This window comes from Tupaia chinensis, unplaced genomic scaffold (assembly GCF_000334495.1).
Source record: "Tupaia chinensis unplaced genomic scaffold, TupChi_1.0 Scaffold000049_1, whole genome shotgun sequence".
Classification (NCBI taxonomy): domain Eukaryota; kingdom Metazoa; phylum Chordata; class Mammalia; order Scandentia; family Tupaiidae; genus Tupaia; species Tupaia belangeri.
Genome location: NW_006159507.1, coordinates 1,002,301 through 1,018,910, shown reverse-complemented (window position 1 = coordinate 1,018,910; position 16,610 = coordinate 1,002,301). Strand labels below are relative to the sequence as shown.

Sequence of the window (16,610 nt, the reverse complement as noted above, 5' to 3'; positions counted from 1 at the left end):
AGCTTTGAGCTTTAAAGACGACTCCTGTAGGCCTGCTCTCTAGCCTGGCTGCCCATTGGAACCACCTGAGAAGTTTTAGAAACGCCTGGTGCCCAGCTCCAACCCCCAGGGTTCATGGCCCGGCGGGAGGCCTGACTTCTAGGTCTCTAAGAGCCCTCAGGGGATCTGATGTGCTGGAGCGGCGAGGGTAGAAGGTGCGGCGGGGGCTGGGAACACAGCTCTGTCCGATTACAATGGAGAGGCACGCGCCTCTAAACCCATGGTTCTCAACCTGGCTGTATTTGGAATTACCTGGAGAGCTTCGAAAACTACTGGCGCTTAGACAGCAACCCCAGAGACTGTGTGACCCGAGCTTTGGAAGTTTTTAAAGAACCTCAGGTAATTGCAATCTGCAAACGAGTGTGCGAATCTGTGATTGGCCAGGTGGTACGGGGGCGGGCGCACTTCGCGCCGTGGGCCACTGGGTGGCGCTGCGCACACGGCCGGGCGCTCCAGGAGCTGCGGGCCCGACAGCCGGGTGCGCACCTGCTCCGCCTCCGCCAGGCGGACCGCGGGGCATGCAGCGGGTCAGGGGCGGGGCTCAGAGGTCCAGGCGTGGCGACCGGCTCTTGGTACCCTCTGCCAGCCGGACCCTGCTGCCTCCTGATGCTGCTCGTGGACGCCGACCAGCCAGAGCCCATGCGCAGCGGGGCGCGCGAGCTCGCGGTCTTTCTGACCCCGGAGCCCGGGGCTGAGGTAGGGGATCAGGGCGTGGAAGTGGTGGAGGGGGTCTCCAGGTTAGGGGTCTGGGGTCTTGAACCCAGATCGAGACCCTCGGCTTCCCCGCAGCATCCTCTTGCGCCAGAAATGGGGAGCTCAAGGGTCCCGTCCTTCCCTAAGCGGTGGCTGGCTGACGCCACCCAGAGATGCACGGCTGATCGCGTCCGCTTCCTCCCTGCAGTCTCCCTGGACCCCGACTTGACCTTCTTCTCTACTGGTGTCCGCGACAAGGCGGGCAGAGACGCGCTGGGATCTGCTGTCCCAGGGCAAGCCGCGCTCCCGGGAGGCCGGACCCCCGCCCTGCCCCATCCCCAGCCCGGGCTCTGGGCCCCCGCCGCGGACCTTTGCCGGGGGTGCTTGGAGCCGACCGCGGGCTGCATCTGCCCGAAAGCCCTGAGGCCGCGGTCGGCTGCTGCCGGGAGAGAAAGTACCCCGTCTCTGCCGGTACTTTCTATTTCAAAGCATGAAAGAAAACGTAGATCTAAAACTAGACCCTTCATGTTCCAGCCGTTGGCGCCTGTGGACGGCCTGATGAAAAAGTTATCGACTAGTGTAATAGTTACTGAGGGCCAGAAAGGTAGCCTATTCTTTTTTTTTTTTTAAGAATTTATAGAATTATTTTATTTAAGTTTATTTATTTAAAGAATTATTTAATTTTATTCATTCATTTAGTTATTTCAATCTGACGAGAGAGAGAGAGAGAAAGTGAGAGAAACTGAGAAAGCAAACTAAACCAAACCACCAGGTCCAGGACTTAAACCATGGTCCACCGTGTGAGAGGGTCCAGCGCCTTAACCACCACTCCACCTGCTGGTCCCCCCATTTACTTATGTTTAAATTTGATCAGAGAGGGACAGAGAGAGAGAGAGAGAGAGAGAGAGAGAGAGAGAGAGGGAAAGTGAGAAAGCAAGTCACTAGGTCCACAGTCGGTCTTGTGGGAGTCCAGTGGCCTTAACCACCACGCCACCTGCTGGCCCTCAGCCTATTCTCTTTTTAAATCTTAAAAGCAGTATTAAAGTATTTCAAATAAAGAACAGCGTCTCTCTCCTTTTCCTCTTCCACCCCAATTCTAGTTTCTAGAGAAAGACAGCGGCGTGGTCATCACAGCATTGGAACAAACTCACTCACAGATGCGCGCACCTGTGCGCTATATTAGTGTGTTGTTTTAAAAGAATTATTTATTTAATTTTCTTTTTCTTTAATTTAACCAGAGAGAGACAGAAAGTAAGGAAGCAAGCTGCCAGGTCTGGGTCTCAAACCTCAGTCGGCCATGTGGAATCCCAGTGCTTCAACCCCACGCCACCTGCCAGCACCCTATATTAGGTTTTGCAGACCCCTCGGTGCTGTGCCTGGTGGGCAGATTGCTCTGCTGGACTAAGAATAGTGTGGGCAGAGGGGAGGTGGCCACTCACGAGATCGGGACTTCCTTCTGGGTGATGGAAATACTGAGGTAGTGGTGACGGTTACACAACTTCGTGAATTACGGACAGTCACAGAACTGTACGCATCCGAAGGGCACGTCTTATACCTTTAGTTTGCTAGGACATGTGTGCTCACAGGGAGGGACAGACAGGAAGTGAGAAATCACCCTGCAGTGGCCTTCTCTATTCTCGGTTCTCAGGATTTGGGGCTCACATGCACATATGCCTGGCATGTTTCTCAAGCTACCAGATCCGGGACTCGAACCATGAAGTCAGTCCAGTGGGATCCAGCTCCTTAAGCTGGCCCTACAGGGTGCATTTTTATGGTATATGAATTACATCTTGGTGGGAAAAAATAGCACAGAGTCCCATGTCAGACCGTGTCTGTAAGAACTTCCTAGCAGGAATATGACTGGTTAACCTGATTTATTCAAAACACAGAGTGTTCCTGTACTGAAAAGCTACCCCGTGGCCTATAAATAGGTACAATTACTGTTGATTAAAAAGCATAGAAGAAAGATATGAGAGAATTGGGAAATTGCAAAAACAAATATAGTTTGAGCCACAAATAAAGGCCATTTATGTAATTTTTTTTTTTAAGTTTTTGCCATAAGGCATGTGCACTCACCAGACAAAGTCAGAGAAAGAGTGAGAAATCAATCACTCCCTGGTGGGATGGCCACGCTGTAATCCCTTTCCCTCCATTCTCCTCTCGGGATTTTGGACACACACATGTACCAAGCATGATCTTAAAGCCACCAGGTTTGAGGGACCAGCAGATGGCATATTGGCTATGTTGCTGGGCTCCCATGTAGTCAACCACGGTTCAAGTCCCAGACCTGGTGGCTTAAACTCACGCCGGACGCATGTGCGTGCATGCCCAAAATCTCTTTATGTGAATGAAGGTCAAGGGATTGCTGCACAGTCATCCTCCTGGGGGGTGATTTCTTGCTTTCTGTCTCTCTCTGTCTCTCTGTCTTTCTGGCGAGTGCATGTACCCTATGGCAAAAACTTCTCAAAAAAAAAAAAAAAAAGCCACCAGGTTTAAGATTCATACCACAGTCAGCATGATTTTTTTTTAAAAGAATTATTTTGTTTTAACTTTATTTACTATTATCATTATTATTTTCCAGTTTGATCAGAGAGAGACAGAGAGAGAGAGAGAGAGAGGAAGTGAGAAAGCAAGCCACCAGGTCCAAGACTTGAACCGTGGTTGGCCATGTAGGAGTCCAGCTCCTTTAACCACCATGCCACTTGCCAGCCCCGACAGTCAGCATGATTTTAAAACCACCGGGTTTGAGATTCAAACCATGCTGGTTCTAGCCACTTACGTACTTTTTTTCTTTTTTAGGAGATTTTTTGCTGCAGGCCACCTGCACTTGCCAGAGAGACAGAGACAGAAAAGAACTCACCCCCTGGGGGAATGGCCATGCCGCAGTCCCTTCTCCATTCTTCTCTCTGGATTTTGGACATGCACGCACATGTGCCTGGCATGAGTTTTAAGCCGTCGGGTCCGGGACTCAAAACACAGTTGACTATATGGGAGTCCAGTGATGTAACCGTTATGTCATCTGCTGGTCCCTCCATTTACGTCATTGTAAATGTTCCAGAAGCCACAGGAAAAAGAAACAGATGAAATTAATTTCTTTCATTTTCTTTCTTTAATTTTGCTAGAGGGTGCATAAGAGAAAGAGAAAAATGAGAAAACTCCTCCCACGGGGAATGGCACTCTGCAGTCCCTTCTCCTCCGTTCTCCTTTCAGGATCTGGACAGGCACGAGCAGGCGCCCGGCACTCTCTCAGGTTGTGAGGTGCGGGACTGGGACCACAGTCGGCCGTGGGGGTCTCGCTGCCTGAACTATGACCCTACCAGCTTGCACCCATATCTTTAAAATATGCCAGAGGGTATATGTACTCTTCAGAGAGGGGGGAGGAGGACCTCCCAGTGGGGCGAGAGCAGGTCACAGGGCCTACTCCATTTCTCATCCCGTTGAAGCCACTGGGCCAGGATCTTTTTATTTGTTATTTATTTATCTATTATATTTGTTGTGATTTTCAAGACACTGGGTCTGCGATTCAAACTTCGGTCAGCCATGTGGAATTCAGAGCCCTAGTGACCATGCCACCTGCTGGCCCTCGGGCCAGGATTTTTTTTAGAGTTTTTTTTTTAAAGAATTATTTTATTTAACTTATTTATTTATTTTAATTTGACCAGAGAGGGACAGAGAGAAAGAGAGAGAGAGAGAAAGGGAGGGTGAGAAAGCAAGCCTCCAGGTCTAGGACTCGAACTGTGGTTGTTCATGTGGGAGTCCAGCACCCTCAACCACCATGCCACCTGCTGGCCCCTTGGCTGAGATTTTAACTGCCGTGTGGGATCTGGCTCCCTTAATCACTAGGCCTAGACCAGTCCCATTTAAGTGCTCTGTGGTGACACGAGCCTGGTGGCTTTTGTACTGGGGAGCCTTGGTCAGCACCTTTAGTCCCTCCTGTCCAGGCCGGAGTAGTAATTGCTTCTGTCTCCCGAGTACGCACCGCGTACACCAGCAGTGAGCTGAGCCGTGCGTGGGTTATGTCATTGTGTCATGGAGGGACCCTGGGACTAGGATGCTGTGTCGATTTCACCGCTGAGCAGACTGAGGCTCTCACGGAACAGATGGTGTCGTGCGGCTGCACTGTCGCTTACGGGCTGTTGGCAAGTGGGTGGGGGCTGCCGCTCTCTGCCAGGCTGGCCCTGGGGAGGCCTGACCCTTCATTCACACGTTGGTCCAGGGACCCCGCGACCTGGGCATGGGCATATAGGTGGTCTGCAATCGTTTGCTGGCTTAAGCACCTGCCCGCCTTTCTCATTCTCTCTCGCTCTCAGCAGTCAGAAGCCACTGTGCGCAGTGGCCAGACCCCAGCTTCATTTAGTCTCTATTAGGGACGGCCTTTGAGAGAGACTGCGAGTGCTAACTTCATTTTCTCACTCAGGGCTCTTTAACGCGGACCTGGGTTGGTTCGTGCTCATCTGTAAGAGACGTAATGAAGAGCCCAGCTCCCGGTAGCTCCACGCGGCAATAAAGCCACTTACAGCACTTGCTAGAGTTTATTTACTAGAGGCAGCAGAGGCTGTGCCGGAGCAGTCGCGGGGGCCTCGCTCAGCGCAGAATTCATTAGCTGATCCCCTCGCGAGGCTGCTCAGAGCCGAATTCATTAGCGGATCCCCTGGCAGAGGCCCACGGGTGGGCCAGTGAGCTGGGAAGGGGAGGCGGGTGTGGGCGTGGGGAACTGGCCTGGCCAGCGCGTCCCTCCTCCCCTCCCTTCTTCCTGGTGAGGGACAGGAGGTGCACAGAGGGCAAGTTTCTCATCCACCCGAACTTCAGGGCCCCGCCTACAGAACACCAGCGTTTTCCAGGGTCCTTGGGAGCCTCAGCTCTCACGATGCGGTAGTGGCGAAGGCGGTTGTCCACACGGATTTACACACATAGTGCCATTGCTACACGGGCACCAGGTCATGGATCTTCCGTCCATTCATTTATCTCTTCTGCGAGAGAGAGAGAGACAGGCACGTGGAACGGGTTCTTCATGATGCAGTCAGCCAGTCTCAACCAGCCGGCTCGCACGTGTGCTCAGGGCGGTTCCTGGACCCAAACCCAGGGCCTTCCCCGTGCGGTCAGTTGGGTTATCCCTACCACCACCTGCCAGAGCTCTGTCTACCAGCTCTTCTCCCGGGGTCACTTTTGGCTTTTTTTTTTTCTTTATTCATGTGAGTGTGAGAAAAAGAGTAGGGAGCATTGTCCTTAGGGTCTGGTCACACCAAGACTCCTTTCCCCCAGGCCTCAGAGCTCTGACACTCACGCGTGTACCAGGCACACCTCAGGCTGACCAGGCCAAGAAGCTAACGCGTGGTCATCATATGGGGAGCTGGTTTCTCTTGGGCAGGGCTTGACTCCTGAGTCACGGAGCAGGCCCTGACTTGGGGCTTTGGCTGTTTTTGTTTTGCCAGAGGGCATGTGTGAGACAGAGAGAGGAAGGAGAAAGCACCCTGACTGGGGCGTGGTCACACGGCAGTCCCTTCTCCGTTTCCCGACCCTGCCAGGATTGGGGCACGCACATACATATACCTCGCATGGTTTTTGCTTTTGTTCTTTCCTCAGAGATTTTGGCTATCAAACGTGTGCATTTGCAGGAGAGACAGAGAGACAGAAAGTGGGAAATCACCCCACAGTGGGGATGGCCACACTGCAATCCCTTAGCCTCCACTCTCCTCTTGGGCATATACGCACATGCGCCCAGCATGAGTTTCAAGCCGCTGGGTCCAGACTCGAACTGCAGTCAACTACATGGGAATCCAGCGCCTTAACCACTGTGCCACTTGCTGGCTCCCAGGGTGTTTTTCAAGCTGCTGGATCCAGGATTTGAACTGTATTTGGCCACGTGGGATCCAGCTCCTTTTACCACTAGGCCACAGTGCTGGTCCAAACTCTGGCTTTTAGACAGTCACAGGAGCCTCAGCCCAGCCTACACTAGCCCTACTGGTGTCCTGGGTCTTCCTGTGAACTGGGACCTGCTTCATTGAACACCTGCAGCCCCTACTATGTCCCAGGTCCTGCCTGGAGCTGGGGACACCACAGGCAGTGGGATACGCCAGGGTCCTCCTTCCTGGCATTGGCAGACAAGAAGCACGTAACAAATACGCCCTCCAGATGGTAACGAATGCTGTGGAACGCACACGCAGGCCTGCAGTGGAGGGTGTTCGTGTCTGGGAGACGGTGGGGAAGGCCTCTCAGAGAAAGCGGAGACCTGGTGCAAATTTATGAGGCTAGACAGGGAGGGGGGAGCATAGAGACCCCCGAGAGCGTGTAGGGCTGTCCTCTGGTGGACAGAGAGGGCTTCCCCGAGGCAGCGGCGTTTGAGGGTGAACCTTAAGGCATGAATAGGAGTTGTCAGAGGGACCAGTCCTTGCAAAGGCCCTGGGCTGGGAAGAGGCAGGTGTTCTTGGGGTGGAGACAAGTGACTAGAGGCAGGGACGGGGGCCGAGCTGTGGGGACCTGGTGCTGCCGTTCTAGGACTGAAAAGCCGCAGAAACTAGTGGTGGGCCCTGTTCTATTTTCAGGCCCTTTGGGGTTTCTGTCACCTGCTTTCTCTCTCTCTGGTTTGAACTTCCTCTTCTGGAGGAAATTTCAGGGAGGTCTCCAGAAGCCACTTATTGTAGCTCCATTTTTAAAAATAAATGAGATGGGTGTGTCGAAGCCATCTCCTGGCCCCTGCCTCATTTATTTTTTAAAATGGGGCAGCCAGCCGGTGGTTAAGGCACTGGACTCCCACGTGGCTGACCGTGGTTAGCGTCCCGGGTCTGGAGCCCCGAGGGTCGCACTGCGCACGTGTGCATACATGCTCAAGATCCTGAGAGGAGAACGCAGAAGGCTGTGGTGTGGCCATTCCCCCGGGGGTGATCTCTCTCTCTCTGTCACTCGCTGGTGACTAAAACAGGAAAATCTAGGTTAGCCAAATAGGGCCTTCAGTTTCAAGAAAGATGGGGGAGAGAAAGTGTCTTTGTGGAAGCTCAGGGCATTCTATTGTGGGGCTAGCCAAGCATACTAGTTAAGGCAGCCGATCCCGCATGGATGACTGTGGTTTGAGTCCTGGACCCAGCGGCTTGAGAAACCTACTAGGTACTGATGTGCTTCCTACGGGGAGACTGGAGGAGAAGGGATTGCAACATGACCAACCCTGGGGCAGGGGTGCTTTCTCTCTTTCTCTCTGTCTCTCTCCAGTGAGCACACAGGCCCTATAGCAGATTTTAAGAAAGAACTTTCTGTAGTGTCTGACCGGCAGACGCCACGTACCAAACCTCATGCACACCCTGCCTGCCCTCGTGCCTCTGGCTCCCTTTGGGCATCAAGATTTGGAGGTTTGGACATGAGCTGTGTGAGAAGGGGGGATGGGGGTGATGGGGGGTCTCGTCTGTGGTGTGGCAACATACCGGGGGGCCGTCCAGGTGGCAGAGGACCAAGCTGTCTAGTGGGAACCTGCAGGGTGTGCGCAGCCCAGCCAAGGCGATGCTTGGAGCAGGCAGCCTCCTGGGGACGAAGTTCCTTCTTTGTACCTGAGAAGTGCTCAGCCTGGGGTGACCTCAGCCCTGGGGTGTGACCTTGTCCTCAGGCTCTGACAGCCTCTCATCAAAGGAGGGCTATGCTTAGGGAGGGTCAGCCTGGAGCCTGGGGGAGGGGCTGTCTTGCCCATCTGCAGCACCAGCCAAGCCTTTAAAAGCAACAAGTTCCCCAAGGTTGGGAAGAGCCCCATGCCTGGTGGGTGTCGCTGACAACGGCTGCAGCCCGAGTCTCTGCGGGTGCCAAGCATGACACTCTCCGGCACGTGTCAGTACGTGCGTGGAACTGCCGTCTTCTGTAAGTAAAAACAGAAGGCGGAATACACGCATTTTCGTGCATCTGTAAGCAGGAGATTAAGTTAAATCAATGTCGAGGCCGGCCGGTGGTGCGGTGGTTAAGGCCACATCGCACGTGACCTACCGTGCAGTTCAAGTCCTGGACCCGGTGGCTAGAGAAACACACCAGGGCAAGCACGTGACGTGCATGCCCCAGGTCCTCAGCGGGGAATGGAGACGGGGTTGCAGTGTGGCCGTCTCCTCTGAGGGGTGATTTCTCACTTCCCCTCTCCCCATGTCTCTCTGGGGAGCACTGTAGCAAACTAAACACACACGCACATATACACGCACACAGACGCCTACACACATGCCTACACACATGCCTACACACACGTGCACATACGCCTACACATACGCCTACACACGTACACACACTCCTACACACATGCACACACATGCTCACATACACGCCTATACACACGCATATGCATGCAATTGCTGAGCGCATGCCCAAATGAGTCTCTGTTTCTCATCACTTGTCTTGGGAATCTGAATGTATCCCTCTGGTGCAGTGGAGGGGCGTATTTGGCTTGCGATCCTTTCAAAGTAAATTAGAATTGTTTTTAAAGTAAGTTTTGTTGGGGCCAGCAGGTGGCGTGGTGGTTAAGGGCACTGGACTGGAACTGCGGTTCGAGTCCCGGACCTGATGGCTTGCTTTCTCACTCTCCCTCTCTCTCGCTCTGTCCTTTGCTGGTCAAATTAAAATAAATAAATAAAGCTAAAAAGAAGAAGAAGAAGAGTTCAAGCTTAAAAAAATAAAATAAAGTAAGTTTGGTTTTGAAAATAAAAAAAATGTATGTAATGACCATAGAGTGATAGATGAGCCGCTCTGCTCCGTCTTCTGCCCCCCGCCCCCCTCTGCAGCTGCCACTGCTGTTCTTTTCTGTGACCCCTTCCAGGAAGTACAACGGGAGTTTCCCTTCCCATCGCTGTCTCCCACCTGCTTTTCTTTCTCCTTTCTTTCCTCCCTCTCTCTTCCTCTCTTCCTCTTTTCCTTTCTTTCTTTTTATTTCTTCCATCAGCAAGAAGGAAAGCTAGGCACTACCCACAGGGTCCACTCCCAGCTTCAGCGGCATTGGGCCAGGACACACACATGCCCTGTGCACTGAGGGAGGTCTCCAGAAGCAAACCCAGTCCCTCCCATGTGGGTCGGCTGGCAGAGCATCGCATTTCCCCAGCACACCCCTGGCCGGCCCCCACCTCGCACCTCCTACTCAGTGAGTCTTGCCGGTCTTCCTATGAGTGTGCGGCAGGCTGCCCCATCCTGGAGTACCTCTGCAGTGCTCGCTTTGCAATTACGCAGCTCCGTCGCAGCGTCAGTATCAGTGAGCAGAATTGCTGAGTCAGGGGCAGGTGTGTTTTAGATTTGGTCACTGTGAGGGGCTGGCAGGTGGTGTGGTGGTTAGGGGCGCTGGATTCCCACATGGCCGACTGCGCTTGCTTTCTCACTTTCCCTCTCTCTTGCTCTCACTCTGTCTCTCTCTGGTCAAATTGAAATAAAAAATAAACAAATAAATAAAGCTAAATGAAACATAATTCTTTAAAACTAAATAAATTTGGTCACTGTGAAAAAAAATAGTAAAAGAAATAATAATAAAAAGGGACCAGTAGTTGGTGTAATGGCTATGTTGCTGGACTCCCATGAAGTTGACTGCCGTTTGAGTCCCGGACCCAGTGGCTTAAACTCATGCCGAGCATGTGTGCGTGCGTGCCCAAGATCCCGAGAGAATGGAGGAGAAGGGATTGCGGTGTGGCCATCCCCCTGGGGGGTGATTTCTTGCTTTCTGTCTCTCTGTCTCTCTCTGTCTAGTGAGCGCACGTGCCCTATAGCGAAAACCTCTCCAAAAAAAAAGGGAATTTGGTCACTGTGGTCAAATGAGCTTTCTCAGGACAAGTGTAGAAGAGAGTAACCTACCCTTTCTGGGCAGTGAAACCTCAAGATTTGGGTCCCTCTAGGACCCCAGTGGGAGCTCTGTCCTGCTTTGGGGGCCTGGCAGGGACATTCATGGGTCTCTTCCTGGGGAAGTGGGTTATTATCTAACCTGCCAGGCCCTTCCTCATTTGCAGTTCAAACCTACAGCCGCCCATAGGAGAGCTGGAGAATCGCCTCAGCTCCCAGCTCCGTACCTTTCAGCCTTCCATCCATTTCATACTGACATTGATGAGGTTGCTTTTCCTGCTGGGTCTCAATGGACCCATGTTATTTTTCTTTTCTTTTTCTTTGTTTTTATTTTTTATTTACTTTTTTTTTTTTTTGAGAGCTTTTTCACTATAGGGCGCGTGCACTCGCCAGACAGACAGAGAGAGACATAGAGACAGAAAGGGAGAAATCACCCCCCAGTGGGGATGGTCACGCCACAATCCCTTCTCCTCCATTCTCCTTTCTGGATCTTGGGCACATATGCACACGCGCCCGGCGTGAGTTTTAAGCCACCTAGTCTGGGACACTGACCGTGGTCTACTACGTGGGAGTCCAGCGACATAGCCATTACGCTAACTGCTGGTTCCCCCAACTCGTGGTGTTTTAAGATTTTCCAGGACCAGCAGTTAGTTTAATGGTTATGTCGCTGGACTCCCATGTAGTCAACTGCAGTTTGAGTCCCGGACCTGGTGGCTTAAAACTCACGCCGGGCGCGTGTGCATATGTGCCCAAGATCCAGAAAGGAGAATGGAGGAGAAGGGATTGCGGTGTGGCCATCGCCCCTGGGGGGTGATTTCTCACTTTCTGTCTCTCTGTCTCTCTGTCTGTCTGGTGAGTGCACACACCCTATGGCAAAAACCTCTCCAAAAAAAAAATAAAGATTTTCTAAGGATCGTATATGTGTTTAAAGAGCATTGTCGTTGTCATCATTTTGGGGTTTTTTTTGAGAAGTTTTTGCTATAGGGCACGTGCCTTCGCCAGACAGAGAGAGACAGAGAGACAGAAAGTGAGAAATCACCCCCCAGGGGCGATGGCCACACCGCAATCCCTTCTCCTCCATTCTCCTCTCGGGATCTTGGGCATGCACGCACACATGCCCGGCATGAGTTTTAAGCCACCGGGTCCGGGACGCAAACTGCGGTCGACTACGTGGGAGTCCAGCGACATAGCCATTACACTAACTGCTGGTCCCTCATTGTCATCATTTTTAAAAAAAAGTTTGCCAGGAGGCAAATGTGCTCGCTGGAGAAGGAGACAGAAATGGAACCAGGAAATGTGCGGCCTTTGGTGTCTGGCTTCTCCCCCTTAGCATAAGGATCCCGGATTATCCGTGTGGTGGCGTGTATCTGTACTTCGTCCCGTTTCAGTGGTGAATACTATTCCACCATGTGCGTGTGTCACGTTTTGTGGCATCTGTCAGTTCGTTAACTCTGGCTTTTCCCATTTTTGGCTGTCGGGGGTAGGTTTCCAGTTCTTCTGGGTGTCTGCAGGCGTGGAGCGACGGCACTCCCGTGGCACTACCAGAGGCTGTCCAAAGCAGCCGCTCAGCTTTGCCTTTCCACCGGCCGCGCGGGAGGGCTCCAGCTGCCTCAGGTCCTCGGCACTCACACTTGGCATTTTTGTGACCGAAGTCCTCCTAGTGCGTGTGAGGTGGTACGTGGCATGGAGGAGCATTGTGAGCAGGGGAGGGCTTTGGTTTTAACAGCACCCCTCTGAGGAGTAGGTTGGAGGGAGCAAACCAGCGCCCAGGGCCCAGTGAGCAGGCTACTGCAGTGGTCCCAGCAAGAGGTGACGGTGGGGGTGGAAATGGAGAGGAGAGAAGCCGTTGGATCCGTGGCACATTTTGGAGGTAGGACAGAGACTTGCTGGTAGGTCGATGGGGTAGGAGGTGAGAGACGTCAGGGCTGCTTCGAAGAGTTTGGTTCAAGGAGTGGGTGATGGAGCCTCCTTGAGCTGGAGCTGGATGAGGGTCCTTGGTGTTTTCTCGTGTGAGCCCCTTGGCGGGCAGGGCTCAGCCCCTCCTCAGTTTTGGCACGCCCAGGCAGAAAGCTCGGGTTGGCGCTTGAGAAGAGGGATGTGGAAGAACACGTGAAAGCTATGACCCTGGCGTGGTCACCATGCCTGCTCCCATCCCCCACGTGTTCCGAGTGTCCCGGAGTGAGCCTTTGCCTCTTCCTCCCCCATGGAACGCTTTCTACCCAGAGAGCTGCAAAGAACAGCGAGGGCATTCATTTTGCTGATGGGCTGGTTCAAAGGACATGTGGGCTGCAGCCTGCAGGACTCTCTGAGGCCACTTAGGGGATTATCTTGGGGGAAAATTGGGCCGCCAGTGCTCTGCGGGCATGGCCAAGACTAATCCGGATGCCTTCCTGCTGGTAGGCATGTCTCGGGCTTGTCCCTCCCTTCGCAGTTCCCCCACTTTCTTTGTTCCTTCCTGCCTCAGGGCACTGCCCCTGTAGCTGGAGGTGAGGTGGGCGAGGCCAGAGCTGGCAGACAGTAGGGAAGGGTCAGGTTTCTCCTCCCTAGAGAGCACCTTGGTGTTTACAGTACGGCTGCAGCTCTGGAGTCTGAGCGCCCAGGGGCAGAATAGGCATGTGAAAGTGTGCTTCTGTGTGCGTACATATATGCATGCATACACCTGCGTGCCTATGTGTATGTGCAAAACACGTGCACACATGCATAAATATGCACACACGGACGCATATGTGTGTGCACACATGCATAAGCGTATGTGCATGTGTGTATATGTACACAAATTTGTGCGTGTGCATGTAAATATGTGCACATGTGTGTATAAATGTGTGTACGTATAAATGTGTGCATGCATGTACATGTACATGTGTGTGTACATGTCCGTATACACATGAAGTGCTCGGGGGAATGGAATTAAACTCTGATTTTATTGGGTCATCAGGAAAGTCATGATGTGTCATGCAAAAATGCGTCATGACTTCCCTGATGACCCAATATTTTGGTGCCAAAGCAACTGAAATCCATGCACAGCTTTTCCATGACCTGCGTGTTTCATGACCTTGTGGCGTGCCATTGGTGACTGGTTCATTGACAGGATCTCACTGCCCAAACGCTCCTGTCTCAGCCTCCCACGCGGGTTAAGGGGTGGCATGCCTGCCACCATGCCCGGCTCTTTCAGACAGCGTCTCCCTAAGGTGCCAGGACAGCCTCGAGCTCCCGATCCTCCTGCCCCAGCCTCCCTGAGTTGCCAGATCACAGGCGTGGGCCCAGGAGTCAAGCTGGGTGTCCCATGAGGTCCTAGCCCACAGGTCTCAGCGGCTGGGCCGCTGTGGCTGGGCCTTGCCCCGCGGTTATTAGCTGTGTGACTCTGGGCGAGTGCTAACTTCTCTGGTCCTGTTTACCAATCCATAGACGTGGGGAGACAGTAGTACCTACCATACAGGGTTCTCGCGAGACCCACACGAGATAATCCATACACAGCAATTAGCCATTGGCATTTGCTTTGTTTTGCCATAGAGTGTGTGTGCCTGCCAGAGGAGAGAGAGAGAAAAGGAAAATGCGAAATCACTCCCTAGGGGGCATGGCCATGCCACAGTCCCTTTTCCTCCACCCTCCTCTGAGATTTCGGACACGCACTCCCAGTATGCCTTTCATGTCACTGAGACTCGAGCCGTACAGTTGGCCATGTGGGATGCAGCCACCCCACCTCCATGCCACCTGCGGGCCCAGCCACTGTTTTATCCTCTGGTAAGAGGTTGTAGAGTGGCCTGTTGTACGTCATGCCAGCCCTTCACTGAGTGGCCAGATTTCGGATGTCAGCTAAGCTCCTGCCAGCTCTGTCAGATGGGTGGGATGTTTCCTGTCACAGGTGAGCAAGCTGAAATGCAGAAGTTAAGTCGTTGAGTGAACGTCCCACAGATGGCAGAGAGAAGACGGGACTCGAACATGCCCTGTCCTTCCTGGACACACAGCTTCGTTCAGATGCATTTCCTACCAGCAAAGCGCTTCAGACTCCTGTCTCCCACCCAGCTGGGGCCGGTCTCCTGTGGCCCCCTGCAGGGTTCCCCTTCCTAAACTTATCTGGACCAGGGTCTCTGTGTCCACACCTGCGTTCCCGGGGTCCTCATCACCCATCTGCAACTCTCCCACCTCTCCTGCCTTCCTGAGAATCAGAAGGAACAATGACCCTCCTCCCCCAGCGGCCTGGCCTCTGGGCTCCTTCTCTCCTATAGTGTGATGAGAACATTTTTTTTAACCTCCATTTGATTTTTGGGGGGTGGGTAAATCTTTTTCAGTTTCCTCATCTCCCTCGGTAGTGGTGCCTTCCCCTGTCAAGCCTCCCCCATTGAGGCCCAGAAATAGCCCCAGCTGTGAGATGAAGCTTCCAGAGCTTAGAATTGCTACTTGGAGCTATTTATGCTCCAGCCGGAAAGATGTTTTCTGCACAGCCATTTATGTGGTTGTGGTAGCGACAGGTCGGGCAGCCACCTTTCAGTTTCCTCATCTCCCTCGGTAGTGGTGCCTTCCCCTGTCAAGCCTCCCCCATTGAGGCCCAGAAATAGCCCCAGCTGTGAGATGAAGCTTCCAGAGCTTAGAATTGCTACTTGGAGCTATTTATGCTCCGCGCGAAAAGCTGTTTTCTGCACAGCCATTTATGTGGTTGTGGTAGCGACAGCTCGGGCAGCCACTGGCTCCGGGTAAACATTTCTCTGGGAACAAGTGGGTGTTGAGGGGGCCTTCAGGTGCAGGGGGTGGAGACCAGCCTGCCCAGAAATGTCTGGCCACGCCTCCCTCAGCAGGCCTGTGTGAGCCAGAGACTGGCTCGTGTGGACTTTTTCCTCCTCCTGGCCGTTAACCCACAACAGCACAGACTGGAGTGTTATAGACACGGGAGTGTCGGGCGAGAGGGAGGGGTCGTTCAAACTGACTCTCACCCAAGTAGTAAGGCAGGGTGTGTGTGGGCAGGTCCTTCCAGCATGCGTTTCTGGCCCCCAGAGCATTCCAGATTTTTGTTATTTATTTATTTATTTAGGAATGTGTGCCAATAGTTAAAAATTGGGACATTTCCCAAGAAATTAGAATTTCTATCTACTCTTGAGAAATGGAAAGATCTGGCAACCCAGACCTGCGGTTCCTGATGGCCGCTGTTGGCCGACTGCAGAGCTGGGCAGGCCCCTGCAGCTCCCCCAGCCCCGGGCGTTTCACTTTTTCCTTGCTGCCCAGCCCTTCAGTGTTGAGTTGGGGCCCTCCGGGGACCATAAAACGTTCAAGTCACCTTTCTCAGAGCCCCTCCCAGTCCTCAATCCCCCCCAGTGCTAGGTAAGCCTTATATACATGGATATACATATATATGTAATACACACATGTACACATAGATACTTACACATATATACATGGATATACATCTATGTAACACACGTGCACATATACACTCACACGCATATATACATACGTGTAATACACAGTATGTATATATAACCACACATATATACATGAACATGTATGTGTAAGACACACATGTACATATATACATGGACATACATATATGTGTAACACACATGCACATATATACTTACACACATATATGGATATAGGTAATGCACATATACACTCACACACATATATACATGGACATACATGTATATGCAATACACATGCTTACACATATATACTCACACACATATATTCATGGATATATGTATATGTAATACACACGTACATATATATACTTACATATACCTACATGGATATACATATATGTAATACACAAATACATATATATACTTACACACATATATGGATATATGTAATACATAATACACATATACACTCACACACATATATACATGGATACACATGTATATGTGATACACATGCTTACACATATATACTCACACACATATATTCATGGATATACGTATATGTAATACACACGTACATATATATACTTACATATACCTACATGGATATACATATATGTAATACACAAATACATATATATACTTACACACATATATGGATATATGTAATACATAATACACATATACACTCACACACATATATACATGGACACACATGTATATGTGATACACATGCTTACACATATATAC

The 16,610-nt window shown here is 51.9% G+C and overlaps 1 protein-coding gene across 1 annotated transcript in view; it reads left to right on the top strand.

The window, feature by feature from the left end:
• The first annotated feature begins 510 nt into the window (after nucleotides 1-510).
• BCAS4 (breast carcinoma amplified sequence 4) overlaps nucleotides 511-16,610 on the top strand; it is a 65,971-nt gene continuing 49,871 nt past the window's right edge. Inside the window, exon 1 of the mRNA XM_006141269.2 lies at nucleotides 511-735. Coding sequence (XP_006141331.1) covers nucleotides 646-735 — 90 coding nt within the window. The 5' untranslated portion in view covers nucleotides 511-645. The remainder of the gene's footprint in view (nucleotides 736-16,610) is intronic.